Source organism: Nicotiana tabacum, chromosome 9 (assembly GCF_000715075.1).
Source record: "Nicotiana tabacum cultivar K326 chromosome 9, ASM71507v2, whole genome shotgun sequence".
Lineage (NCBI taxonomy): Eukaryota > Viridiplantae > Streptophyta > Magnoliopsida > Solanales > Solanaceae > Nicotiana > Nicotiana tabacum.
The window spans coordinates 120224552-120252278 of NC_134088.1; the positions used below are offsets into that span (position 1 = coordinate 120224552).

A 27727-nucleotide genomic window follows, 5' to 3' on the forward strand; every position below is an offset into this window, starting at 1 on the left:
GGACACAAATCTTCAGTTTCTTCATTTTAACAGAAATGGACCTTAAGTATCTGAAATAATGAGTCAAGCATGAAACTCTATAATAAAATTGAGTTTTGAACTCATAATATGGCTCGGTTTGGGAACTTTAGGATTTGTTTGATGAATTTTCAAATGGAGGCAATCCCCAATCGGCTGGGTTGAAATCAAGTAAAGAACTCAAAACCTGATCAGCAACTTCATGATATGAACTGTCCAACCTTGCATCTGGAACCATAACCACTGACCTGCATGCAGTGCATAAAACCCACGTCAGTAGATGATGATACCCTGAGTCCCTGACCATGAGCAGAGCTTTTATACATTCGTATGGAAAACATATTTATATAACATCAAGGCAAAAAATCAGGAACAAAGTAGACAACAACGTGCTATGGAGATAAGAGCAAGATCAGTGACTTCATCTAAACATACAAGATATCTTCAATGAATTCTTGGGTATGCATCAGAATGAAAAGATGCAGGAGCATTTTGCTTTGTTGTACAAATACAGAATTGAATTTCATTGTCAGTAAGAAAGAAAAATAAGGATAAATATAGCAAATAACTGCCCCTCTTTTTGCATCTTCATCGAGAAACATTTCTTTTCTTCTTTTATTTTTCCTTTTGCTTCACCATATTTTTGCTGGAAAAAAACATGGTAAGCTGGCAGAAGGTAACTATATCATAACCTTTTTCACAAAAGGAAGGATGGAAGAGCAAAGGAGCAAAAATAAAAGAAAAATTAAAGTGATAGGAACTTGAGCACATCTCATTTTTAGGGTTGTAAAGGAAAATGTGCAAATGAAATTTGTGTTGGGAGTAACCCCCTACAGAAATAATATTCACAGTAATAAAAGCGAAACAATAACGTAGCACCGAGATACAGTAATTAGCAAGAATAAAAGAGTGACTACGACACCAAAATTTTTACGTGGAAAACCCTTTTGAATAAGGGAAAAAACCACAGCCCCGAAACGAGTAACTGATATCACTATAGCAAGGAATTTTACACTTTGTAGGTAAGAGTAAAATACTCCAAAGACCACTACAACACTCAAAAGAAATAACCCTCTTTTGATATTCTCACCTCACTACAATATCGCTCACTCTCTATTTTTTTCACAGACTATTTTCTTATACCCTGTCTGTGAAACCTCACTCTTTTTTTCTAACTCTCAGATATATTTTTTCTCTGAGATTGATGTGTCAAATGAGAAGTTGAAGGCTTCTATTTATAGGAAGAAATGTCGTAACCAAAAAACAATTTTGGTCAAAAAACGTTTTTCGGTGCCAACTACTAATTTGGCATCGTGCAGATTTTTCTTCTTCATTATGGGGATGGACCCCACAATCTTTTTCTTCTTTCTTCATTATCGGGATCGACCCCACAATCCCCTTTTTTCTTTGTTTGATTATGGGACTGGACCCCACAAATCTCCCCCTCCCACAATCTTTTTCTTCTTTCTTCATTATCGAGATCGACCCCACAATCCCCTTTTTTCTTTATTTGATTATGGGACTGAACCCCACAAATTTCCCCCTCCAGACTCATTCACCTGAATGAGGTAACACCGGACTTCTAGCTTGAGTGCATGCCGACAAGTTCTTTGCATAGCTCGAACTTGTCTCTTGGTACCACCTTAGTCAGCATATCCGAAGGATTCTCACTTGTATGGATCTTTTTGACCTGTATATATCCATCCTCTATTCTTTCTCGAATCCAATGATATCTCACGTCGATATGCTTCGTCCTTGCGTGATACATGGTGTTTTTGCTCAGGTCTATTGCACTTTGACTGTCACAATAAACGACATACTCATTTTAATGCAATCCAAGCCCTCGAAGAAACCGTTTCAGCCAAACCATCTCCTTGCCAGCTTCAGTAGCGGCAATATACTCTGCTTCAGTTGTAGAGAGTGCGACACACTTCTGAAGCTTTGACTGGCATGATATAGCTCCCCCTGAAAATGTGAACATGTATCCTGTCGTAGATTTATGATTATCAAGATCACATGCCATATCAACATCTGTGTAGCCTTTCAAGATTGGATCAGATCCTCCAAAACACAAGCAATCTCCAGTGGTACCTCTCAGGTACCTCAATATCCACTTGACTGCTTCCCAATGTTCTTTTCCTGGATTTTCAAGAAATCTACTGACAACACCAACTGCATGAGCAATATAAGGTCTGGTGCATACCATTGCATACATCAAGCTTCCGACTGCTGAAGAATAAGGAACTCTAGCCATGTTCCCTTTCTCCTCCACTGTTGTAGGACACATCTTCTTGCTTAACTTTAGATGACTAGCAAGAGGTGTGCTGACTGGTTTAGCATTCTTCATGTTGAAGCGTTCCAGTACACGTTCAATGTACTTCTCTTGAGACAGCCACAACTTTCTATTTGTTCGCTCTCGAACTATCTTCATACCCAGAATTTGTTGTGCTGGGCCCAAGTCCTTCATATCAAATAAGTCGGACAAATCTACCTTCAACTTTGCGATCAGCCTCTTGTCTTTTCCCACAATTAATATGTCATCCACATACAACAATAATATAACAAAGTTATTTTCATAAAATCTTTTGAAGTATACACATGGATCAGAATAGGTCTTTATGTATGTATGTTTGACTTTTCATGAATGAGTCAAACTTCAATTTGCACTGCCTTGGTGCCTGCTTCAATCCATAAAGACTCTTATTCAATTTGCACACCATGTATTTCTTTCCAGCTACTTCAAATCCTTCTGGTTGCTCCATATAAATCTCCTCTTCCAAATCTCCATGAAAAAATGCAGTTTTCACATCCAACTGCTCCACTTCAAGATCTAGGCTAGCTGCTAAACTCAAAATTGTTCGAATAGAAGTCATTTTGACAACAAGTGAGAAAATTTCGTTAAAATCAATACCTTTCTTCTGTTCGAAGCCTTTAACCACCAATCGGGCTTTGTATCTAACCAGCTTGACATTTCCATCTTTCTTGAGTTTAAAGACCCACTTACATTTGAGTAGTCTTTTACCCTTTGGAAGTTCAACCAGCTTGTACGTGCCATTTGTCTACAGAGATTTCATCTCTTCTTGCATGGCTTTCATCCACTGGTTCTTTTCTAGATGGGACATCACCTCCTTAAGACTTTCTGGCTCTTCCTCATCACTGATGAGGACATACTCCGTGGAAGGGTACCTGCATGATTCTACCCTTGGCCTTTCTGATCTCCTCAGAGGTTGAGGTTGTTCTTCTCCCTGAGTGGGGTGATCCACTTGCTCGACATCATCATCAAGTTGCTCCCCCTGTTAAATAACCTCACCAGGTTACTCCCCCTGCTCGACAACCTCGTCGGTCATACTTTCTGCACTTGTGGGATTATTAGAAGTAGAAGGAACAGTAACAAGGTTAGGAATTATATCATTCTTGGATTTCTCTGGCATATCATCAGCAGTTCCAACTTCACTTTCTCGGAAGACTACATCTCTGCTTATGATGACCTTCTTCTTTACAGGATCCCACAATCTGTATCCGAATTCTTTATCTCCATATCCGATGAATATGCAAGGAACAGATTTATCATCCAGCTTTGTTCTCGACTCCTTTTGTACATGTGCAAAAGCTCTACAACCGAACACCTTCACATGCAAGTAGGACACCTCCTTGTTGGTCCAAACTCTCTCCGGGATGTCAAACGCCAACGGAACTGATAGACTCCAATTGATCATGTAACAGGTTGTCTGAACTGCTTCACCCCAGAATGACTTAGGAAGTTTAGCCATTCTGATCATGCTTCTCACCTTCTCCACAATGGTGCAGTTCATCCTTTCGGCTACGCCATTGTGTTGTGGGGTTCCAGGAACTGTCTTTTCATGTCTGATCCCATGGCTCGAATAGTACTCTTCAAATTCCCTTGAAGTGTACTCACCTTCATTGTCACTTCGGAGACATTTTAGCTTTTGTCCTGTCTCCCTTTCCACCATAGCATAAAACTTCTGGAAAACTTGAAACACCCGATCTTTGGTTTTCAAAATATAAACCCATAATTTTCGTGAAGCATCATCAATAAAAGTAACAAAATATTTGTTACCGTCCATCGATTAAATTTCCATTGGACCACAAACATCAGAATATACCAAATCAAGTATATTCAATTTTCTTTCAGACGATGTCTGAAATGAGACTCTATGCTGCTTATCAAATAAACAGTAGTCACAGGGTTTTACCGTTGTACCTTTGGCATAAGAAATGAGTGGTTTCTTGGCAAGAATCTGCAATCCCTTCTCGCTCATATGACCCATTCTTTTGTGCCACAAATCTGCAGAAATCTCATCTTATGCCGCGTTCAATTCACCTTGGCATATTTCTGCATTTGTCCTGTACAACGTACCATGAGAAACTCCCTTTGCAATCTCCAATGATCCCTTGGTGAATCTCCACTTTTGATTTGCAAAATAGTTCTCGTATCCATCTCGGTCTAAAGCAATTCCCGAGATCAAGTTCATCCACAAATCAGGTACATGTCACACATCCTTCAGAACCAATATGCATCCGACATTTGTCTTGATACAAATGTCACCAATCCCTGCAATCTTTGGGTAACACGCTGAAATCACCTGCTACATATTTGCAAAAAAGATCTCTTACCGGTGTGGCATGGTAAGATGTTGCTGTATCAACCACCTATTCTGACTCTGGACCTGATAAGTGCATACATTCCTCTTCCTCATTTATACAGAGGAAAACATTATCATTGTTTTGTACCATGGCGGTTGTGTTGTCATTATTTTTCTGGCCACTAGTTTCACCTTTGCCCTTCCTTGGATTTGAGCAATCTCTTTTGAAGTGACCTGGTTGATCACAGTTGTAGCAATTTCTAGCTCTTGATTTGGATCGATTCTTAGACTTCCCACGAGCTCCGGATCTACCATAGTTGCTCGAACTCCTTTGATAACTCCTGTCTCTACCTTCTGTGATGAGAGCATGTCCTTGATTTTCAGGCTTCTTTCTCATCTTCTCATTGAGTAGAAGAGCCGATGTGACATTTTTCAACACAATGGTAGTCTTACCGTGCAGGATGGTTGTTGCCATATTATCGTACGAAGATGGCAACGAATTCAACAGCAAGATAGCTTTATCTTCTTCCTCGATTTTCACTCCGAGATTGGCGAGCTGTGTGATTAGTCCGTTAAACATATTTAAATGTGACAAACAATTCGTACCTTCACCCATGTGTAGGGCGTATAGCTGCTTCTTCATGTATAATTTATTTGTTAGCGTTTTGGACATGTATAGGCTTTCCAACCTTGTCCAAATGCCACGTGCGGTGTCTTCATCAATGATGTTATTTACCACATCATCTTATAAGTGCAACCCGATTGCACTAGCAGCCCTTTCATCCAAGTCAGCCCAATCCTCAGCTTTCATGGTATCAGGCATTTTGGCATCAACATCTAGTACCTTGTGTAATCCTTGTTGGATGAGCAGATCTCTCATTCTTCTTTGCTATGTTCAGAAACCGCTATCTCCGTTAAATTTTGCTACCTCGTACTTTACTCCGGACATTTTTATTTTTCACCGAGTATAGTAGACAATGAATAGTATTTCTCTGAACGAGCAGAACTTGTGCTCTGATACCAGTTGTTGGGAATAAATCCCCTACAAAAATAATATTCACAGTAATAAAAGTTGAATAATAACGTAGCACCGAGATATGGTAATTAACAAGAATAAACGAGTGACTACGACACCAAAATTTTTACGTGAAAAACCCTTTTGAATAAGGGAAAAAACCACGGCCCCGAGACGAGCAACTGATATCACTATAGCAAGGAATTTTACACTTTGTAGGTCCGAGTAAAATACTCAAAAGACCACTACAATACTCAAAAAAAATAACCCTCTTTTGATATTCCTACCTCACTACAATATCGCTCACTCTCTATTTTTCTAACAGACTATTTTCTTATACTCTGTCTGTGAAACCTTAATCTTTCTTTCTAACTCTCAGATATATTTTTCCTCTTGAGATTGATGTGTCAAATGAGAAGCTGAAGGCTTCTATTTATAGGAAGAAGTGTCGTAACCAAAAAACAATTTTGGTCAAAAAACGCGTTTCGGTGCCAACTACTAATTTTGCATCTTGCAGATTTTTCTTCTTCGTTATGGAGATAGACCCAACAATCTTTTTCTTCTTTCTTCATTATGGGGATCGACCCCACAATCCCCTTTTTTCTTTGTTTGATTATGGGACTGGACCCCACAATTTGTTCCCATTTACTTCCCATTCAAAACTTCAAACAATAATTGGACCAATTTAAGAGACCAAATTTCTTCCATATTATCTCTTATTTTCTTCTTCCTTTTCGTTTATGGCTTCTAACAAGTAATCTTCTACATCAATGAAAATTAAAATGCAACTTCAGGACTCGCTTGGCATACGTTGCATCTACCAAGAAAAAACCCTCATCAACAAAGAGAACTTCGGGAAGTTTTAGTAGTTAAAGCATGTTACATGCCTCTTAGAATCCAAAAACATATTGTGAAAGAAATGGACCTTGAGCCTAACTCAAAGCCAAAAGCTAGCTCATGAGATGAGGATTGCAAGGCAATATACCATGGAACCCTCATTCCACTGATGTGGAGCACGTTCAGGACAAGACATCTGGATCATGAACAATATAATATAGGGTCCCAACATCGGATAAAACAAGAATTGGGTAGGTCTGGCTCTGATACCATGTGAAAGAATTGGACCTTGGATCTAATTCAACCCCGAAAGTTAGCTCATATGGTGAGAATTGCCCAATACCATATAAAGAGACCATGAAACCCTCATCACACCAATGTGGGAACTCAACAGAAATAATAGTAGGAAACAAAGGTGAAAAAGTTCAAAGGTTACGAAAATGGTTAACACTCCACACTGAAGACATCTGAATATATCAAACTAAAACAAGAAAAGGAAAGCTAGCCTTATTGTATACGGTCAAAACGGGCTTGCCCTTCGTATGACTAATCAATTTCAATATCAATTTACATATTTTCTCAGTTTGTGCCAAGTAAAATCACGTGTCCTTAAAACCACGTATAAATTCAATTGTTATCCGTTCTTAGGGTAAACACTTATAATGGATAAAACAGGAAAACTTCATTAGAAACTAATTTGAAACGACAAAAACCAGAGAACCACCAAAAAGGAACCATGTTACAAGGACTCTGATGATCACTATTAGCAAGATATTTGTGTATGTATATTTAAGGACACAAACAAGGTCTGTTGTCTATCCATCATGGGTAAAACACTGGAGTTTGTGTGGGTGTCGGAGGAAATTTCAGGGTCCTAGTAAAGCAGCAAACAACTGAGGCAGTTGAGAGCGGAAAAATAATATAAAACTTTTTGCTTATCAGATGACCCTAAAGGGGCAGAAAAAGAATTTAAATCAGAAAACAAAATTATAACACGAGGAAGCATCGTCAAACTTGATAGGTTCAAAGTTTCTTGAAAGTCAAGACAAAAATTCACAATAGGAGGAAGAAAAAAGCAAGATCCTAAAAAAAGAAGTAATGGAGACCAGAAAGAGAAGAGTGGACAAAAACTAGTAGCTAGATGAAACAAGTGTCGCCAATGCAATAAAAAGATATATAAAAGGTAACCTTGTTTGCTATACTGAGCACGTAGCTCAGACATGGAGAACACATACCAAAATCATATTGTTCCTTCAATAAATTTTAACTAGTTGTTATCTTCAAGATATTTACACCATATATGAGTTAATCAACAAAACATAATCTTAGTGCCAAATTATTGAGATATATATTTAGACGAGTGACCATGCTCATAAAATCAATCACTGTAACCTTTTGTAACGACCCGACCGGTCGTTTTGTGTATTGTACTCCCGTTCCCCTATTTATTGCCTCTTCTATGTTCTTTTGTGGTTATGTGACTTGCCGGGGTGGTTGGTTTGGTTTCGGGGAAGTGTTGGAGTGAATTGGGACACTTAGTCCCAAGGCTGGAAGTTTAAGTTGAAAGAGTTGATCGGAGTTTGACTTTTGTGTAGATGGCTCCGGAATGGTGTTTTGATGATTCCAATAGCTTCATATGGTGATTTGGGACTTAAGCGTATGTCCGAATGTTGATTTGGAGGTCCCTAGGTTGATTTGGTGCTTGTTGGCGAAAGTTGGAAAGTTGAAGGTTTGGAAGGTTGAGAGGTTTGACCGGGAGTTGACTTTATTAATATCGGGTTCGGATTTTCGTTACAAGAGTCGGAATAGGTCTGTTGTGTCATTTAGGACTTGCATGCAAAATCTGAGGTAATTCGGAGTTGATTTGATATGGTTCGACATGAGTTTTGGAAGTTGAAAGTTCATTAGTTTCATTAGGCTTAAATTGAGGTACAATTCGTGCTTTTGGTGTCGTTTGGTGATTTGAGGCTTCGAGTAAGTTCGTATTGTGTTTTAGGACTTGTTGGTATGTTTGGATGGGGTCTCGGGGGTCCCGGGCGTGTTTCGGATGGGTTTCGGACCATTTCTCCATGTTTTGGCATAGCTGATTCTGATGTATGGTTTTCTTCTTCACAATCGCGGAAGGGTTGTCGTGATCGCGTAGTGTATTTTTGGAAGGCAGGCGGGTTGTTCTTTGCGTTCGCGAAGTGGTAATCGCGTTCGCGATGGTTTTGTATGTAGTTGCCTTCGCGATAGCGTTATGGTCATCGCGTTCGCGTAGAAGGTAGGTCGGCTGGGGGCAGCTGGCTATAAGCCTTCGCGGCAGCTAAGCTATGCCCGCATTCGCGTAGTGTCCGAGTGTGTTTTGCTTCACGTTCGCATCCTGGGCCTCGCGTTCGCGTAGGGTCTTTTGAGAAGCTAGAAGTTTGTTCTTCGGGATCGCGAAGATGTGGACGCGATCGCGAAGGTATGCCTGGGCGGAACGTTTTAAATACTCTATTTCGAGGGTTTGGTTATTATCACATTTTGGATTAGACAGCTCGGTTTTGGGCGATTTTGATGGGGATTTGAAAAGGGGTAAGTATTTTTTACTCGGATTTGTTATTATTTCATGATTCCATCATTGTTTTTAGAATTTAATTGGTGATTTAAAGTGAAGAAATTGGGGATTTTAGTAAAACCTTTCCTAAAGTATAAAATGAGAATTTGAAGATCGATTTAAAGTCAGAACTGGATGAAATTGATATGGTTGAACTCATAATTGAATGACTGTTCGGAATTTGTAAGTTTGACCGGGTTCCGAGATGCGGGCCCGGGTTGACTTTTTGATTTTGATAAAGATCGAAGCTTTATTGTTCGAAGTTGTTTCCTACAGCATTATTTGATGATATTAAGTTGTTTGTGAGCACCCTCACAAGGTGGGTTGCTCTGATGGTAAGCACCATCCACTTCCAACCAAAAGGTTGTGAGTTCGAGTCACCCCAAGAGCAAGGTGGGGAGTTCTTGGAGGGAAGGATGCCGAGGGTCTATTGGAAACAGCCTCTCTACCTCAGGGTAGGGGTAAGGTCTGCGTACACACTACCCTCCCCAGACCCCACTAGTGGGATTATACTGGGTTGTTGTTGTTGTTGTTGTAAGTTGTTTGTGACTAGATTCGAGTCATTCGGAGGCCGATTCGCGTGGGAAGGGCTTTTTGGAGTATTGAGTCCCTCGTTTTGAGGTAAGTAACATATCTAAACTTGGATTTGAGGGCATTTAACCCTGGGAACTATGTTATACGAAAGGTATTGGGGTGACGTACGCACTAGGTGACAGGCGTGTGTGCGTGCACCGGTATGTTCATGATTTGAGGTGCCTTTTAGACTATTATGGGATTGGTTTGCTATCGTGCCTCGTCCTATCCATGTTTCTAAACATGTATGATTATTTGAGTTCTGATTCATGTTAGAAATCATGTCTAGGCTATGTGCTATTTGTTTGGGACTTGATAAGGCTATTCTTGTTGTTTATGAGCTATTTGCCTTAATAGTACACATGCTCTCAATCATGATGCTATATCCGTGTATGATATATCTGTCTCAGTACTTTCTTATTTGATTCCTCACATGTTGTTTGATGCCTCATATGTGTAACATTGTTGAATTGAATACTGGGAGATGTGGTTAACTGAGACTTGACCAGTTGATGACTGAGCATGAGCCATAGAGCCGATTGGTATTGATTTTGAGGTGACGCGTATGCCAGGCTCATATAGAGCTACGTGTTAATGATTTGGGGCGACGCATGCACCAAACCTCACTATTGGGCTATATGATTATGATTAGTGCTTGGGCAGAATCCTCCCCTCCTGAGTCTGACATGCCAGCAGTGGGCACAGGCACAGGCACAATGTTTTATATACGTGCTTGTTGATGGGCAGTTATGCCAGGCACCCGTACAATGCCAGGTGTTGATGTGTGGTTAATCTTAATGGTTTCACTGTGATATTGTTGATTTGACATATATATTTGACATGTAAGCATAGAGATGTACCTTCCTCATGCTAGCTGGTAAATGAAGTGTCTTGTCTGTGTTGGGCTTAAACTGTTATACTTGGAAAGCATGCCTAAATTTCTGAAATGTGAACAAGATGAACATAATATCATTGAGTTACCTGCTTCTATTGTTTCCTTTATATTCGGAATTCTTACTGGTTATTGATATTGGTCTCTGACTGCTGTTTCTTAGCTCGTCACTACTTTCAGCCCAAGGTTAGTGTTATTACTTATTTAGTACATGGGGTCGGTTGTACTCATAATACACTGCACTTCGTGTGCAGATCCAGGTACTTCCGGACGAGGTGATCTCTAGAGTTCTGTTGCTACAAGCTTTTGGGAGACTACGAGGTAGCTGTTATACCGTCCGCAGACCTTGAAGTTCTCTTTCATTATTTCTGTTATTACTTCTACTATTCAAACAGTTGTATTGAAAATTTGGCCTTATATTTTGATACTCAGTAGTGCTCATGTACGCGTTGACACCAGATCTTTGGGATGGTTGTAGCAGTATTGTTGTTGTTTTCATGAGATATTTCATGATAATTCCATTATTGAGCTTATTAAACCGTGTTTATCCAAATTTGTTGTGTTTGTGTGACTGTTGGCTTGCCTAGCAAGTAGTGTTAGGCGTCGTTGCGGCTCCGGTGGGAGTTGGGTGGTGACACCTTTTGCACAGGATCTCAAGTACATAAGATTGTTGTTGAAGGGAAAAACTATCCTAGTAAGAGCTACTAAGGCAAAAGTACATAAGACAAAATATAAGAAATGCACTTGTGCAAACATTTAATGGGAAGTGCATGGGGGTTACTATCAGTAAACTCCTTAAACCATGAAAGAAGAAGTGCTATGAAGTTTAATTTTAATTGAAGTGCTTAATTGAAAAGCAATCGCATAGCTCTCTCAAGTTATCTGAAGAAAATTAAAAACATATCAGCAAACATTAAAGTTCTGGGTGATAGACTTACATTCCAGCATTCTTGGCTGCAAGGACACCTGAGGGCGCATCCTCAAATACAAGAATCCTCTGTGGATCTACTGGTCCACCCTGTCCATGTTAAACTTTAAATATACAGCTCATAGACATCCATGATATATCATACTTTAATTATACCGACCATACTTCTAACTTTCCATTATCTGAAGGACTCAATTCTAGTTTTACTAATTACATCTAACTACCTCAGCATTGGTGACCAAAATCGGTGTTAATTTACATTTTTTATTCCATGAAAACTTGTACAATCAAATAAAGTAGTCTTTTGTCTAATTTTGGGAACAAATTAAAGTTGCTTTTTTGTAGTCAAACATCCTAGTTTCCATCATGAATCTTTTAGATGTTGTACACTTTCTGCTTCAAATTGAGCACCCACCTTCTAATTTTAGTTCATCCCAAAATAGTGGACTTCCTAAAAAGAGAACTTCTTAAACATACAACAACAACAACAACAACCCAGTATAATCCCACTAGTGGGGTCTGGGGAGGGTAGTTTGTATGCAGACCTTACCCCTACACTTGGGTAGAGAGGCTGTATCCGATAGACCCTCGACTTCCTCCCTCCAAGAACTCTCCACCTTACTCTTGGGGTGACTCGAACTCACAACCCACTTCTTAGACATACTATACCATAATGTCCCCATTTTTTGTTCTTTTTAGATTCTCCATCTATCCAAAGTTTTTCGATGCTGACTTTTCAATAATCAAACTACATTTTGTTCAAACATAACTTTAGATAAACTTATATTCACATAAGAGAATCTTCTTCTACATGAATAGCCTTTTTCTCAAAAAAAAAAAAAAAAAAAAGCTTTTTTCAAAGTTAAAATGTTTGGCCAAGCTTTTAGAAGGAAAAAAAATGTTTTGGAGTAGAAGCAGAAAAAAGTAGCTTTTGTCTAAAAGCACTTTTTTGAAAAATATTTTTGAGAAAAATACCCTTAGAAGCACTTTTTAAAAGCTTGGTCAAACACTAATTGCCACTCAGAAGTGTTTTTCACATTAATTAGTCAAACACAAACTAATATTCATCAAAAGTACTTTTGAGAAAAGCACTTTTGAAAAAACGCACTTATCAAAATAAGCTTATTTTTGAAGCTTGGCCAAACAAGCTAGTATGCTCGACACATAATTCATCATTTTTGTCGTTTCATAATAAAAGTATTTTTATAGTTCGGCCGTAAAATGGCTCGGACACGCCTCAATCTCTATCACTGAGAAGCGAGTTTCGTCAGAGAAAGAAGGTCCTTCTAGTTCTATCTAGAAGCAATCTAACTAAATAATGATTTTGATTTAAGAACTAGCTTAACCATAGTTTACGACAACGAGAATATAAATTAATTTGTACTAACATCGCAACTAATTAGTGATGTGAACATCAATTCTCATCTATAACAACAACAAACCTAGTGTAATCCCACAAGTGGGGTCTGGAGAGGGTAATGTATACGCAGACGTTACTCCTGCTTTGTGGAAGTAGAGAGGTTGTTTCCGATAAACCCTTGGCTCAAGGAATAGTGACAAGGAAGCAACCAACAATAATAACAAGAAAAAAACAAAGACACAACATATAATAACAAAGATCCAGAGATAAGAAATACAAGAATAGTAGTAATACTACTGGTAAGAATGACACAACGTGTAATAAAAAGATCTAGGAACAAGAAAATATAAGAATATTACTAATACTACCGGTAAGACTAGGAGAAACCCTCGACTACCTATCAACCTTCGACCCTAATTCTAGACCTCCACACCTTCCTATCGAAGGTCTTGTCCTCGGTAAGTTTAAGCAATTCCATGTCCTACCTAATCACCTATCCCCAGTACTTCTTTGGCCTACCTCTACCCTTCCTTAGACCCGTTATGGTCAACCTCTCACAGCTCCTAAATAGAGCGTCTATGTCACTCCCCATCACATGCTCGAACCATCTCAGCCTCAATTCCCGCAGTTTGTCTTCCGCATGAGTCACTCACATCTTGTCCCTAATAACTTCATTCCTAATCTTATCTTTCCTAGTATGCCCACACATCCATCTCAACATTTTTATTTCTGCTACGAATCTTCTGGACATGGGATTTCTTGACTGGCCAATATTCAGTACCATATAACATAGTCGGTCTAACTACCACTCTGTAGAACTTGCCCTTACGTTTTGGTGACACATTCTTATCACATAAAACACCATATGCAAGCCTCCATTTCATTCACCCCGCTCCAATACGATGTGTAACATCCTTGTCAATCTCCCCATTGCCTTGGATAACAAACCCAATATATTTGAAACTATCTCTATTGGGGATGACTTGTGTATCAAGCTTCACGTTCGCATCTGCTTCATACGTCCCATCACTGAACTTGCACTCCAAGTATTATGTTCTGGTTCTACTCAACTTATAACCTTTAGACTCCAGGGTCTATCTCCAAACTTCCAGCCTAGCGTTGACCCCGCAACGTGTTTCCTCAATCAGCACTCTGTCATCTGCAAATAACATACACCATGGCACCTCCCCTTGAATGTGTCGTATCAACACATTCATCGCCAGAGCAAATAAAAGGGGGCTAAAAGCTGATCGCTTATGTAACCTCATCATCACTGGAAAATGTTCTGAGTCTCCTCCCATAGTCCTCACCCGAGTTTTAGCACCATCGTGAAGACAATAGTGAAGCACGATGGCAGCATATCCCAATTCAACCATATTTCTGGAGATGGTTGTTTCTGTTATAAAATATGGATCTCGCCAAGTAAGCGAATTGAATTAGCCTTGATCCAAAATCATTTCAAAGTTCTAAGGGAAAAGAAAGGTGAAAGTAAATAACATACTACTGAAGCTAAATATAGGTGGAACAACACAGATTCATTGAATTCTTTGGTTCAGATGGAGAATCAAACCAAGATTGATTTCTACAAAGCTTACGAAGTGAACATCGACTACTAACGACATGAATATTGCAAGAACTTGCCTCAAAATAAAATGGAAAAAGTGATAGGAGGGGAGTTCATAGACGAAGACTATAGGAACTTGCTGGACCAGAGGAAAGCTATGATAGAAATTGGTGAAGGCTTAGTGGTCAATGAAGTAGGTGAGAACTGAGGTCTTAGGTTCAAATCTCAGCGGAGGCAAAAACAATAGGTGATTTTTTCCTATCTATACAAGCCTTGATGGACAGAGTTACCTAGTATCGGTTGCTAGTGGGAGGTGGCAGGTATCCCGTGGAATGAGTTGAGGTGCGCGCAAGCTGGCCTGGACACCCCAGTTATCAAAAGAAAAAAATTGGTGAAGCACCAGGACTTGGCGTCGACATAAGCCTCATTATTAAGCAATAATAACAACAACAATAATAAACCAATGTAATTTCACAAGTAGGGTCTGTTGAGGGTACTGTGCAGGTGGTGTTAGCTGGGTGTCAGTCACGTCTCGGGGGTAGTTTGGGACGTGACATTGTTGTTTCCATTAATAGATACATTGACAAGTTCAGGGATGACTCGTTCATCCATCACCAGTTGACAATATTGAACCTTTTGAGAGCATAAAGAAAGAAGAAAAGCCACTGCATGCTCCCGGTCATTGCGATTGTAACTTTAGAGCAGTTTCACAAGTGAGGCAATGCATCCATCAGTTTCAGCTATTGCAATTCTAGCATCTTCATTGATTCATAAGTTTTGCAAAATAATAACACAATCTCTTGCAAGAGCTCTATCCTCAAGAAAAGGAACCAACTTGGGAAACAACTCCGAATGTGCAATCAAGGAACCAATTTTGCTACTTTTTGACATGTTGCATAATATTTTGATGGTTGATGCCTGTAATTCCCTTCCGTGGGCCCTGATTGAGTGTTGGTCTACTTAGATTGAGAATGAGGGAATGGGGGGATTTAGGGGGGTTCAGATGGGTAGGTAACTAAGTTGGGTCGGGTTGGATTTAATTAAGGGAAAAGGTTCAAATTTACACCTCCACTTTTGAATATTGTCTACATTTAACATATGTTATACTATTCGGCCAAATTTACCTCTACCGTTATACTATCCGGCCAAATTTATCCCTATCATCAAAAAACTTTAAAAAATTACCCCTCAGTCCGTCAGGCGACCCAGATTCTCCCAAATCATTTTAGTTAAGTTACTTATTCTTCTTCTTGATCCACTATTTTCAAAGTAGTTGGCATTTACCAACGTTCTTAATTGGAAAAAAAAAGAAATAAGAGAATAAAATATTAAAATAATGTTGCGGTTAGTAAACAAAGTATATTAAATTGAAGAATCTAAATTAGGTAGCTTGTCAAAATTTCAAAAGTATTTACAACACCCCAGCTTTAATGAATTCGTTCTACCAAAGGTATGAAGACTTTGCAAGTATTAGTGATAGAAGTTTTAGTTCCTTGGAGATTTTGCATTGCAGAATTCAGCTTTGCTTTAATCAAATGCCTACGCGTTGTGCACTATTAAGTTAATCGACCGAACTCTATAATAACTAGACAATTACAAAGTATATTCGAATATATATGTACATACATGATGAGCAGCCGCATATAATACATAACAAATGGATCCATAGAAATTTGCGGTGTGTATATGGTTGAAGAATTATAAAAATTTTAAATCAATTCCAAAATCATTATCATAATAAGGGAAGTGGGTGCAATGGTAATTAGAAATATCCATGAATAATTTGTATAGTTGAGTACCTTTAGCATTCACATTAATAGTAATTTCTAATCAAGATGAAGAACAAGTGATTTAAATAAAAGGGATTTGGGAGATTTTGGGTTACCTAACAGACTGAGGGGTAGTTTTTAAAAGTTTACTGATGGTAGGGGTAAATTTGGCGGAATAGTATAATGGTAGGAATAAATTTGGCCAAATAGTACAACGGAGGTTAAATGTAGACAATATCCGAAAGTATAAGGATAAATTTGGACCTTTTCCCTCTAATTAAAAGTGGGGCTGATTATTTTAGCTCAATCAGGGCTTGCCACGTGTTATTTTCAAGTTTAGAAGAGGGATTTAACAGATAAGGGATAAAATAAACTCAGCAGTAAGTGTATCTTTGTTATGAAACTGAAACGGATTGTAAATATAGCTTGTTTTCTTTGGTAGAGGGGCAAATCTGGCCCTTTTCCGTTATGTCAATCTACAGGAAAAGCACTATTTTTTTAAAACAATAGTCCTCAAGAAATAAAAATACATCAAAGTTAATCAGAAAATTACCTCAAATCTGTTTGCAGCTGCAAGGAATATATCAGGTGATGGCTTTCCTTGTTTAACTTTTGGATCATCACCGCGAACGATATGATGCATCAGTGAAAAAAGTTCACCATATCTTTGAGTTTTCAAGTCAAAATGCCGCGTGTGTGTACTGAAAATGCATTTATATTAGTTCATGTAATCTTACTTCTTAAACATTATTTTAGCTTATGTAGAATCTTACACGACTACTTGCTATACTAATTGCGGCACCAACATTAAACTTTCTAAAGAACAAAACTAAAAGAAGATGTCATACCCCGTAGCAACACAAATTGGTATTCCATTTGCATGAAGGTGATGAATCAGGCGGCTGGACCCTGTAACAGGACAAAAAGTTAAAAGATGCAAAGAGACTCGTGGATACTAATCTAATTTTGCATTAAACGAAATCAAAAGACTGAAATAAACTGTATGTACAATGTATATGCAAGTCAAGTTTTATACTTGATAGCCTCTCTATTCAGAGATAACTGTTCTAAAATTACATTACTAGACACAAGGAACTTGAAAAAATAATTATCCTAGAGGATGTTGGACAAGATTTACAAGAAAGGAGATAAGGAATTAGATTTAAGATCATGGGTGTAATTCTTCCAAGCAATTCTCAAGTCTATGTAGCTTTACTCACACAAGCTATAAATATTAATTTCAATCCTTTTGATAAGATTGAATTACGAAATTTGTCCCACGCAGACAATGCGTTCTACATTTTACATAGGGACCTACAAATGGTGAATTTTTTGGAAGGAGTTAACAGATGCTAATACACAAAATGAATATTCAAACTAACCATTTGTCATTGTGATGGTTGGAGCAGAAAGAAACTACTGCAATTAATTTCTCATGTTGGCAGAAATGTTCTAACTTTGAAGAGTGTACTACAAGAGGGTAACGGAAGCCTTTTCCTTGAATAACTAGGAAATCATATTCTCCATTTCACTTAAATATAGAATTTTCTTTTATAATTTTTTTTTGATAACAGTGGTATCGAGGCCAGCTTGAATGCACCTCCACTAAATCAATCCAGTACTTATCATCTCCTACTAGCACAAGTACCGGATAGCTCTAGCCACCTAGACTTTAGGCAAACTGGAAGTTTCATCTAGGGTCGCCTCCAAGGCTTTGAAACCCAAAATAAAGCATAAATGTTATAAGCTTTTATTTGGCATTTAAAGGTTACCTATCCCTGCATATTACCAGCTTCTTCTTTTGGGTGATGAAAACAAATGCGGAGCTATTTCCATCAAGTAAACCACAGCCTCTCCAGAACATTAAACTCAGCTAAAGCTATCCCCTACCGGTAGAAGTTTCTCGTGAAATACCATATAAGTTAGGCCCCATTAGCCGGCAAAGATAGAGATAAAGAGAAAGGATTGAAACCCCATTAGCAACTTGTATGTTCAGGCAATATGGGTGTCTCATCCTTAAGAACTGATTATTCCCTTAGCAAAACTTGGATAAAGTTGATTGCTATAAAGTAGCTTGCTTTGTATGGTTAGTTTCTGTGAGAAAGCACGGGAGAAAATATGTTATTGATATTGGATGTTCAATACAATACAAGAGGTCCTAATTTATAGCTATACTATACAAGGACATACTACTCTTATTCCAATGTGGGACAAGAATACACTATATACATAGTTGTAAACTAACACTCCCCCTCAAGCCGGTGCATACAAATCATATGTACCGAGCTTGTTACATATATAACCAATACGAGGACCAGTGAGAGACTTGGTGAAAATATCTGCAAGTTGATCATTCGACCTCACAAACTTTGTAGCAATCTCTCCTGAAAGTATCTTTTCTCTGACGAAGTGACAATCAATCTCAATGTGTTTAGTTCTCTCATGGAACACCGGATTTGATGCAATATGAAGGGCAACTTGATTATCGCACACAAGTTCCATCCGACTGATTTCACCAAATTTTAACTCCTTGAGCAATTGTTTGGTCCAGACTAGCTCACATGTTAGCCATAGTCATTGCTCGATATTCTGCTTCTGCACTAGACCGAGCAACTACATTCTGTTTCTTGCTCTTCCAGTACACCAAATTGCCTCCTACTAAAACAAAATATCCAGACGTAGAATGTCTATCAGAAGGTAATCCTGCCCAATCACCATCTGAGTAGCCAACGATCTGCTCATGACCTCGATCCTTAAACAGTAACCCTTTGCCTGTAGCCGATTTTATATACCGAATAATGCGGACAACTGCATCCCAATGACTATCACAGGGAGAATTCATAAACTGACTTACAACACTCACAGGATAAGAAATGTCGGGTCTAGTCACTGTGAGATAATTTAATTTTCCAACCAGCCGCCTATAGCTTGCAGGATCGCTAAGCGGCTCCCCCTGTCCTGGTATAAGTTTATAATTCGGATCCATCAGAGTTTCAACAGGTCTACAACCTACATCCATGTCTCCTCAAGAATGTCTATAGCATATTTTCTTTGAGAAGTAACAATACCTGAGCTAGACTGGCCAACCTCAATACCTAGAAAGTACTTCAGTCTACCCAGATCCTTAGTTTGGAAGTGCTGGAAGAGATGCTGCTTCAGATTGGTAATACCATTCTGATCATTGCCAGTAATAACAATATCATCAACATAGACTACCAGATAAATACAGAGACTTGAAGCAGAGTGCCGATAAAACACTGAGTGATCAGCTTCACTACGAGTCATGTCAAACTCCTGGATAATTGTGATGAACTTACCAAACCAGGCTCGAGGAGACTGCTTTAGACCATAAAGTGACCGACGCAAGCGACATACAAGGCCACGAGACTCCCCATGAGCAACAAAACCAGGTGGTTGCTCCATATAAACCTCATCCTCAAGATCACCGTAAAGAAAGGCATTATTAATGTCCAGCTGATAGAGGGGCCAATGACGAACCACAACCATGGATAGAAAAAGACGGACTGAAGCCACTTTAGCCACGGGAGAGAAGGTATCACTGTAATCGAGCCCAAATATCTGAGTATATCCTTTGGCAACAAGACGGGCCTTAAGTCGATCAATCTGGCCATCGGGACTAACTTTGACTGCATAAACCCAATGACAACCAACAGTAGATTTACCTGAGGGAAGAGGAACAAGCTCCCAAGTACCACGTATATGTAAAGCAGACATCTCGTCACTCATAACCTGTCGCCATCCTGGATGAGACAACGCTTCACCTGTAGACTTAGGGATGGAAACCGAGAACAAAGAAGATATAAAAGCATAATAGGGAGATGACAAACGATGATAACTCAAACCGACATAATGAGGATTAGGGTTAAGTGTGGTTCGTATACCTTTCCGAAGTGCAATCGGTGTACTAGGAGCAGGGCCAGGTGCAGGACGAGAACCAGTTGGGCCTGATGTAGGGCGCGAACGACGATGATAAGTCAAGAGTGGTATTCCTGTGGCTGGGGAACTAGGAGGAACAACACTAGACTCCTCAACGGTTGGTATGGATGAAACCTCTGTGGTCAAAGGTGGAGGAGGAGTTATAGTAAACTCCTCAAAGGTCGGTATAGGTAAGACCTTAGATATATCATGGTGGTCAGCAAAAGTAAAGAAAGGTTTAAACTCAAAAAATGTGACGTCAGCTGACATAAGGTACCTACAAAGATCCGGAGAATAACAACGATATCCCTTCTGAACACGAGAATAACCAAGGAAGACAAACTTGAGAGCACGAGGAGCTAACTTATCTTTCCTAGGGGCTAAGTTATGAACAAAACACGTGCTCCCAAAAATACGGGGTGGAAGAGAGTATAAGGGTGACTGGGGAAACAATACTGAATGCGGAATCTGATCCTTGATGGGAGATGAAGGCATCCGATTAATCAAATAACAAGCCGTGAGAACTGCATCGCCCCAAAAACGCAACGGAACACGAGATTCAATTAGAAGTGTGCGAGCAGTCTCAATAAGGTGCCTATTCTTTTTCTCAGCAACCCCATTTTGCTGAGGGGTATAAGGACAAGATGTCTGATGAATAATTCCTTGAGAAGTCATAAACTGCTGAAATTGAGAAGATAAATATTTTAAGGCATTATCACTGCGAAAAATGCGAATAGAAACACCAAATTGGTTTTTGATTTCAGCACAGAAACTTTTGAATATAGAAAATAACTTAGAACGATCTTTCATTAAGAAAAGCTAAGTACATCTTGAATAATCATTAATGAAACTAACAAAATAACGAAATCCCAAGGTTGAACTGACTCTACTAGGACCCCATATATCAGAATGAACTAAGGAGAAGGCAGACTCTGCGTGACTCTCAACACTACGCGAAAAGGAGGCTCGGGTATGTTTTCCAAGCTGACACGACTCACAATCTAATGTAGACAAACTAGATAAACTAGGCACCATCTTCTGAAGTTTGGATAAACTCGGATGTCCTAAACGTCTGTGGATTAGATCTGGAGGATCTGTAACTAGACATGTTATGGAAGGACTGAGTGAGTTAAGGTAGTAAAGGCCTTCTGATTCACGTCATGTACCAATTGTCTGTCCCGTACTGCGGTCCTGCATAATAAAAGAATCGTCAATAAAATATATACCACAATGGAGGGCACGAGTCAAACGACTAACAGATGCAAGACTAAAAGGACAGTCAGGGACATAAAGAACGGAATCTAGGGTGATAGAAGACAAGATATTAGCTTGTCCAACTCCTTTTGCCTTAGTTTGACATCCATTGGCTAAAGTAAAAGTGGGAAGAGACTGTGAATATACAATATTTGACAAAAGTGATATATTACCAGAGATGTGATCAGAAGCGCCTGAGTCCATGACCCATGGGCCAAGAGTGCTAGACTGGGAAACACAAGCAAAAGAATTACCAGTAACAGAAGTATCAGTCTGAGCAACTAAGGCTACTTGTGGAGATGTCTGCTTGCTCGATACTGAAGGAGCTCATTATATTCTTCTTTAGATAAAGAAAATCCCTGGTTACCTGGAGTCTCAGTCTAAGCAATGTAAGCATTTTTGGGTGAACGGCCATGTAAGGAATAACACATTTCACGAGTATGTCCAACTTTGTGACAATAAGAACACTTGGGTCTAGATCTTCCAAAACGACCTCCTCCTCGTCTATGCTTCATAGTTTGAGATGCCCGAACATCCACTGTCTGGGATGCAAGAACAGAGGAATCAAGTATATGTGATGAGATCACTGGGTGACTTGGTGCTGCAGCAAGACGGAGTAATCGAGAGAATAATTCATCAACTGTCGGGACAGTCGGACAAGCAAAAATCTGGTCGCGTACTGAATCAAGATCATTAGGAAGTCCAGCGAGGGTAAGAACGAGAAACATCTCATGTCGCTGCCCTTGTTGTTTTTCAACACTAGCAGAAACTGGCATCAACTTCTCAAATTCCTCCATGACTGCCTGTACTTGACCCAAGTAAGTAGACATATCTAATTCCTTTTTCTTTAAGTTTGTCATCCGCGATATCACATCATAGAAGCGAGATATGTCATTAGTGTATAAGGTGCGTGCCTTTGCCCAAACCAAATAACATGTCTGGAATGGACGAAACAAGGACATCAACTTGGAATCAATAGATCGCCACAAGATGCTACATAACTGAGCATCGATTTTTGTCCAAAGTGTTATTGCCTTTTCATCTCCTTCGCTAGACTGTTTGATTAGATGATCTTGAACACCTTGGCCTCTACACCACAACTCGACAGATGAATCCCAAGCTAAGTAGTTTGAACCTCCCATTAAAGGTTCTAAGGTAATAATAACACTAGAGCTTCCAGAACTCACGTTTCTAGACCCAAAAGCATCAAATCCCAAAGACATTGTTGCAAATTATTACCAAATAAGAGAAAGAATCAACTGTAATCCACTGAAACAGAGTAAGGAAACACAGAAACAGAATAATGAAATACTGAAGCAGCCAGAATCTTACTGTAGCTGTCGGAATAGTACTGTAGCAGCCGGAAAAACTCAAAGTGGTCGGAATGAAATGAAAACAGTAGGGGTAGGATAAGAATTACCAGGCGACCCAACTGTTCTGAAGGAAGTTTTTCAAAAATTGGCCAGAAGTGGTCGTATGCGCCGGCGCGTGAGCTTCTGGTGGCGCGTGGAGGCGCGTGAAGAGGCTGCTGCCGGAGATTTTCACTGGGGTTTGGTCGCCGGACAGTGACTACTCTTGTGGTAGTGTTGGATTTTGCACAACACTAACGGAGATAAAGCAGACGCAAACAGCCTTGAAAAAGTCGCCAGAAAAAGACTTCCGGTGACTGATTTCTCTTCCCGGAGTCGCTGGAATTTATGCACATCGATAAATCTCTCACAATTGCTCTGATACCATGTGAGAAAACATGGGAGAAAATATGTTATTGATATTGGATGTTCAATACAATACAAGAGGTCCTTATTTATAGTTATACTATATTAGGACATACTACTCCTATTCCAATGTGGGACAAGACTACATTATATACATAGCTGTAAACTAACAGTTTCTAAAGAGGCATGCCTGACTCAAGAAAACTTGAAGAGAAAGGGCATCAAGTTATGCTCTAGATGCTTTTGTATGTGGGAAGGAGTCCGAGACCATCAACCACCTTTTCATTCACTGACCAGCTGTGGCAATTGTTTCTTAGTATGAAAGGAATTAAGTTGGGTTATGCCTAAGCCCACAGGAGATCTGCTAATGTTGAAACAACATGGGAGGTACAATGAAGCAGAAGAGATGATGGAGCTCGATTCCAGCATGGATATGGTGGACAGTATGGCAATGTTATCAAAGGCGCGCTTAAGCCCTGAAGCGAGACTCAAAACATGTTGAGCGCTTCGCTTCGCTTAACAGGCGCTTCAGTGTTGTCATCAAGGCTCTAAGGCATATTTTTCCTTGCTAATGAGCGTAATCCGGAAGACGCGACACTAAACAATTGATATTTCACTTTATCGTAAATTTTCTTCAATTTCTTTGTCCATATATTTGGTATTCATGCTTATAGATATTAGTCTTGGACTACACATACATATTTGTAGTTTTTCTCCTTTTGCGCCTTTCTTCATTAAAGCCCACGCTTTATTTGTGCTTTGCGCTTAAAGCTCCAATAGACCTTAGAGCTTTTTTGCGCTTTTCGCTATTGATAATACTGCAGTATGGATGGAAAGGAACTTAACGTGTTTTGAAGGAAATGCAGCCCTTTACAGAAAGTTAAGATGAACTGTATGATGCTATTTTATTTTTAGCAGATATCATTGGATCCTTGTAAGACCTTTTAGGGTCTCTTTTTGGTGATCTTTTTGCTCTGTATATACGGCTTCAACACAGCCTTTTACCTTTCACAAAAATAAACATTAAAGCATAAGATCTCGTCTCGTTTTCAAGAGACATGAGAACGCGACCCCCTGCCTTTTCTCTTTCACAAATTTCACAAATAGGAAGTTTAGAATTCGACTTGAATATTGTAGGGATCACCAGATATAATACAAAAATTTTCCACCTGTCCCTACTTGTCTATTTAGCACTATTCAAAACTTAATTTGACATCTTTTGGATCAACTTTTTATATATAACGGTGGTGTCCATGCTAGTTTGTGCACACCTTGACAGTTCTAACTATCACTTCAGAGTATCTTTTTCATGCTAAAAGATAAAAATGCATTCACATGGTTTTTCACCTGAAGCTAAAACCTGAAATTTGTGAAATATACTGGTTGAGAAAATGGAAAACTGAATGTGAGAAGAACTTGTAGGAAAACCAGCATTTTCTGGAAACAAAAGATTTCTTTAATAAATAAAAAGAAAAATGGCTCTTTCGGTCACATCTCATGACGGAAGGGGTTATTGGAAAATCAATAGACTGATAAAAATGAAGGAATGATGTAACAGTCAGAAGAAACAAAACGATGATTACTGAAGCTAAACTCAAAAGTAACTTTACAGAGAAAATTTGCAGAAGGGACCATCAAAGGGAACTTGGTCAAAAAGGAAGGTGGCTACTCCATGCCATTTTCAGACAAATAACCAATCCCGTAAATGTCTGCTACTCTTATGTAGAACACTGAGGAAGGGTGAGAAAGCTGAAACTTGAGAAATGAATAAAGAAAAATAATCTGCCACTAGTGCGTAAACTTGTACCTGGCATGAGGTCACTTGTGGGAAACATTTTCTGCAACATTTCCTCTCTTTCTACAAGAAAATCTTCAGCTGTAAGTGAATCACTTATTCCTGTCTCTTCAACAAAGACCCTGGCAGCCTCTATCGCCTTCTTCCCCATCATCTTTGCCTTGAGTGACCAATCAAAAGTCTTATTATACCTAGCAAGTATAATCTCCTGGACCTCCGTATAGAATTTCTCCGTGTCTGATACACAAAAGAAAAGCAACACAGAAGCTAGTCAACCAAGACTTGTCTTCAAGTAGCAACTATTCAACAACACAAAGATTTCCTTGTTTCTTTCCAATAGAATCCAACAAACAGGAAAAGCCTGGTAAATATCAATCTCCCCTTTGATCCCCTAAGTTAACAATCTATCCTCAACTGTTCTTCCCATTACTTAGAAGCTCTTTTTTTTTCAAAGAAACAGACTGGAGTGTCCTAATATATCACATGATGTGAAAAACATTAAATCCAAATCAAATAAAAAGCCATGCAGTGTCCGCTGTGGTTAAACCACATACGTATACCCAAGGGGCATAACAGATTTGGATGTGTGAATTTGTTCTATGGTTATTTAAGTTATATAACTTGGGTAACAAAAGAAAATTCAAAATAACAAACTCTTGGATTGAAAAAGTAAATGACCTCACTAAAAATCAAATGAAACAGAACATGGATCCTTTTTCTAAACTTCAAGATCCCCTATAAGAAATCAACATCAATCTTACTGTTGCACTGAGAGAACGAGAGACTAGATTTTTTTTCTTTGGTTGACAAAGAGGGAACTAGATTTCTTTTGACATTTATAAATCTCAAAGCGCAACAAGCTTTCTAGCGTATAAGAGTTTGTTGAGTTGTCCCATATCGTTGGAATGTGGAACATTTGCTCACCTTATATGGTCCTGCGCAATCCTCACTTCATGAGATTGTACACCTCTAAGAAAAGTAGAAGATAAAATAATGCATGGCAGAGGAGACTTTCTCTAACTATCCCGTTGCTAATGTTTCCTCTACAGATGCACACCAGTGTAAGGTTTCTACTGAAAAGAATCATACCAGCGTATAGGCAGTGAGTAATAAGTCATTAAAGCAAAGAAAGCAATTCTTTTTCTGCTATGGTAGCATGCTATCAGAACCACCAAAGCTCAGTAATTTACTCTTCATTCCTTTTAATTAGGGGAAAATATAATCAAAGAGCTAAGAAAGGCCATTTTGTTTTCTTTGATAGGTGAGAAATGTCTAAGTCTTGAGTAACTTACATACCAGATATGTGAATGTTACATCAGAAAGACATAGACATACAAATGCCTATACATGCTTGAGGAACACACTTATTATAAACTTCATTAGAATGTTTAGTGGCTTAATCTACCTATAGAGAAAAGTAGTAATAGTATATAGCAGAAGACTAATCTTGACTAATCTTCTCTGCATAAGAAATGGCCTAATGGTCACAAGGTCTCACTTATTCTTGACTAATCTTCTCTGCATAAGAAATGGCCTAATGGTCACAAGGTCTCACTTAAAGAGACTAGATATTGTAGAGTTGTTCACATATCACTTATCATTGACAACTTATGGTATCAATAAGAAAGGCAACTTCAGAATTCCAAATCAAATAATGCCCTCAAGCAGCGGCTGATTGTTTTGTTGCACCGCATGCGCTCAATATTCTTCCACGAATGAAATTTTACCCTTCAAAAGCTTTTCTAAATTTTTAAAAATGCCTTACGGAATTACTTCTGTCCCCTCCATCCCCTAAGATTTTTATTCAGAAGTTCCGTTAAGTATTGTCAAATAGATGAGCTTCCCTACCCTATTTTTACAAATCCTGAGTCTATCACAGCTGGCAAGATATAAAATCAAAAGCACAGTCAGCTCACAAAAGGAAGAAATAAGAGGGGCATATATAGATTGTGGTCAGAAATCAATAATAGAAAATATGATTAAGATTGATTATGATTGAAAATAAGGGTAGAACATATCACACTCAAGTTTTTTAACTTCACTTCCCCAATGATCACAAATTTTACGACATCCAAAGAACAAACAATTTAAGCAAATGATTGCATACCAAAGGTATACCAACCCTTGAAAAACTAAAACAATAACAACCACCCAGTATAATCCCACTAGTGGAGTCTGAGGAGGATACTGTGTACGCAGACCTTACCCCTACCCTGGGTTAGAGAGGCTATTTCCGATAGACCCTCGGCTCCCTCCCTCCAAGAACTCCCCATCTTGCTCTTGGAGTGACTCGAACTCACAAACTCTTGGTTGGAACCCACTCTTTCCAACCCTTGAAAAACTACTTATAGGAAATTCCTACAAGCACATTACCAGTTATTGGCAAAATGGGCAATTGGGTCAAGAAACAGTGGGCATTGCATTCTCAAGTCATCCAGATTTGCAAAATAGAATGGAAATATAGTAAATCAAGTAAGAAAGATCTTATAATAATGATATATACACATATATACCTAGAAGAAGGCCGTCCATGTCAAAGATTACGTGAGTGATTGAGGCTTTTCTTGCAGATGAAGCATCACTGCTGCCCTCATTCGCCATTATTTTAACAACTTTTAGCTTCGAGTAGCCCACAACAACCTGCAAGCGCTTAAAATTTGGGGAGATCTGTAAGCTTATTTTTTGTTAGCCTCTCGGCTTAATTTGAAGGTGTCTCGTTTATTTCCCTTCCGGTAGAAAATGCACTAAAGCAGTACTGATGGCCCATACTATTTAGTTGACGTATGATGGGTTTAATTGAGTTTTTAGCGTATTAGCTGGTTGAACAATATTTAGTTGACAAAAAAGTTTTCTTACGCTCACAAAATTTTAATTTTTTTTAATAAAATA

General features: G+C 38.9%; 1 protein-coding gene across 1 annotated transcript; it reads right to left on the reverse strand.

Annotated features, from left to right (window-relative positions):
- Nucleotides 1–27595, reverse strand: LOC107814702 ((DL)-glycerol-3-phosphatase 2). The gene is made up of 6 exons (XM_016640152.2): nt 27352–27595; nt 24851–25075; nt 16987–17047; nt 16692–16839; nt 11456–11535; nt 1–266 (listed from the first exon to the last, which is right to left on the reverse strand). Exons 1-6 carry the CDS (start codon nt 27437–27439, stop codon nt 128–130), a joined length of 741 nt encoding a protein of 246 aa, XP_016495638.1. The 5' UTR covers nt 27440–27595; the 3' UTR covers nt 1–127.
- Nucleotides 27596–27727: the final 132 nt, after the last annotated feature.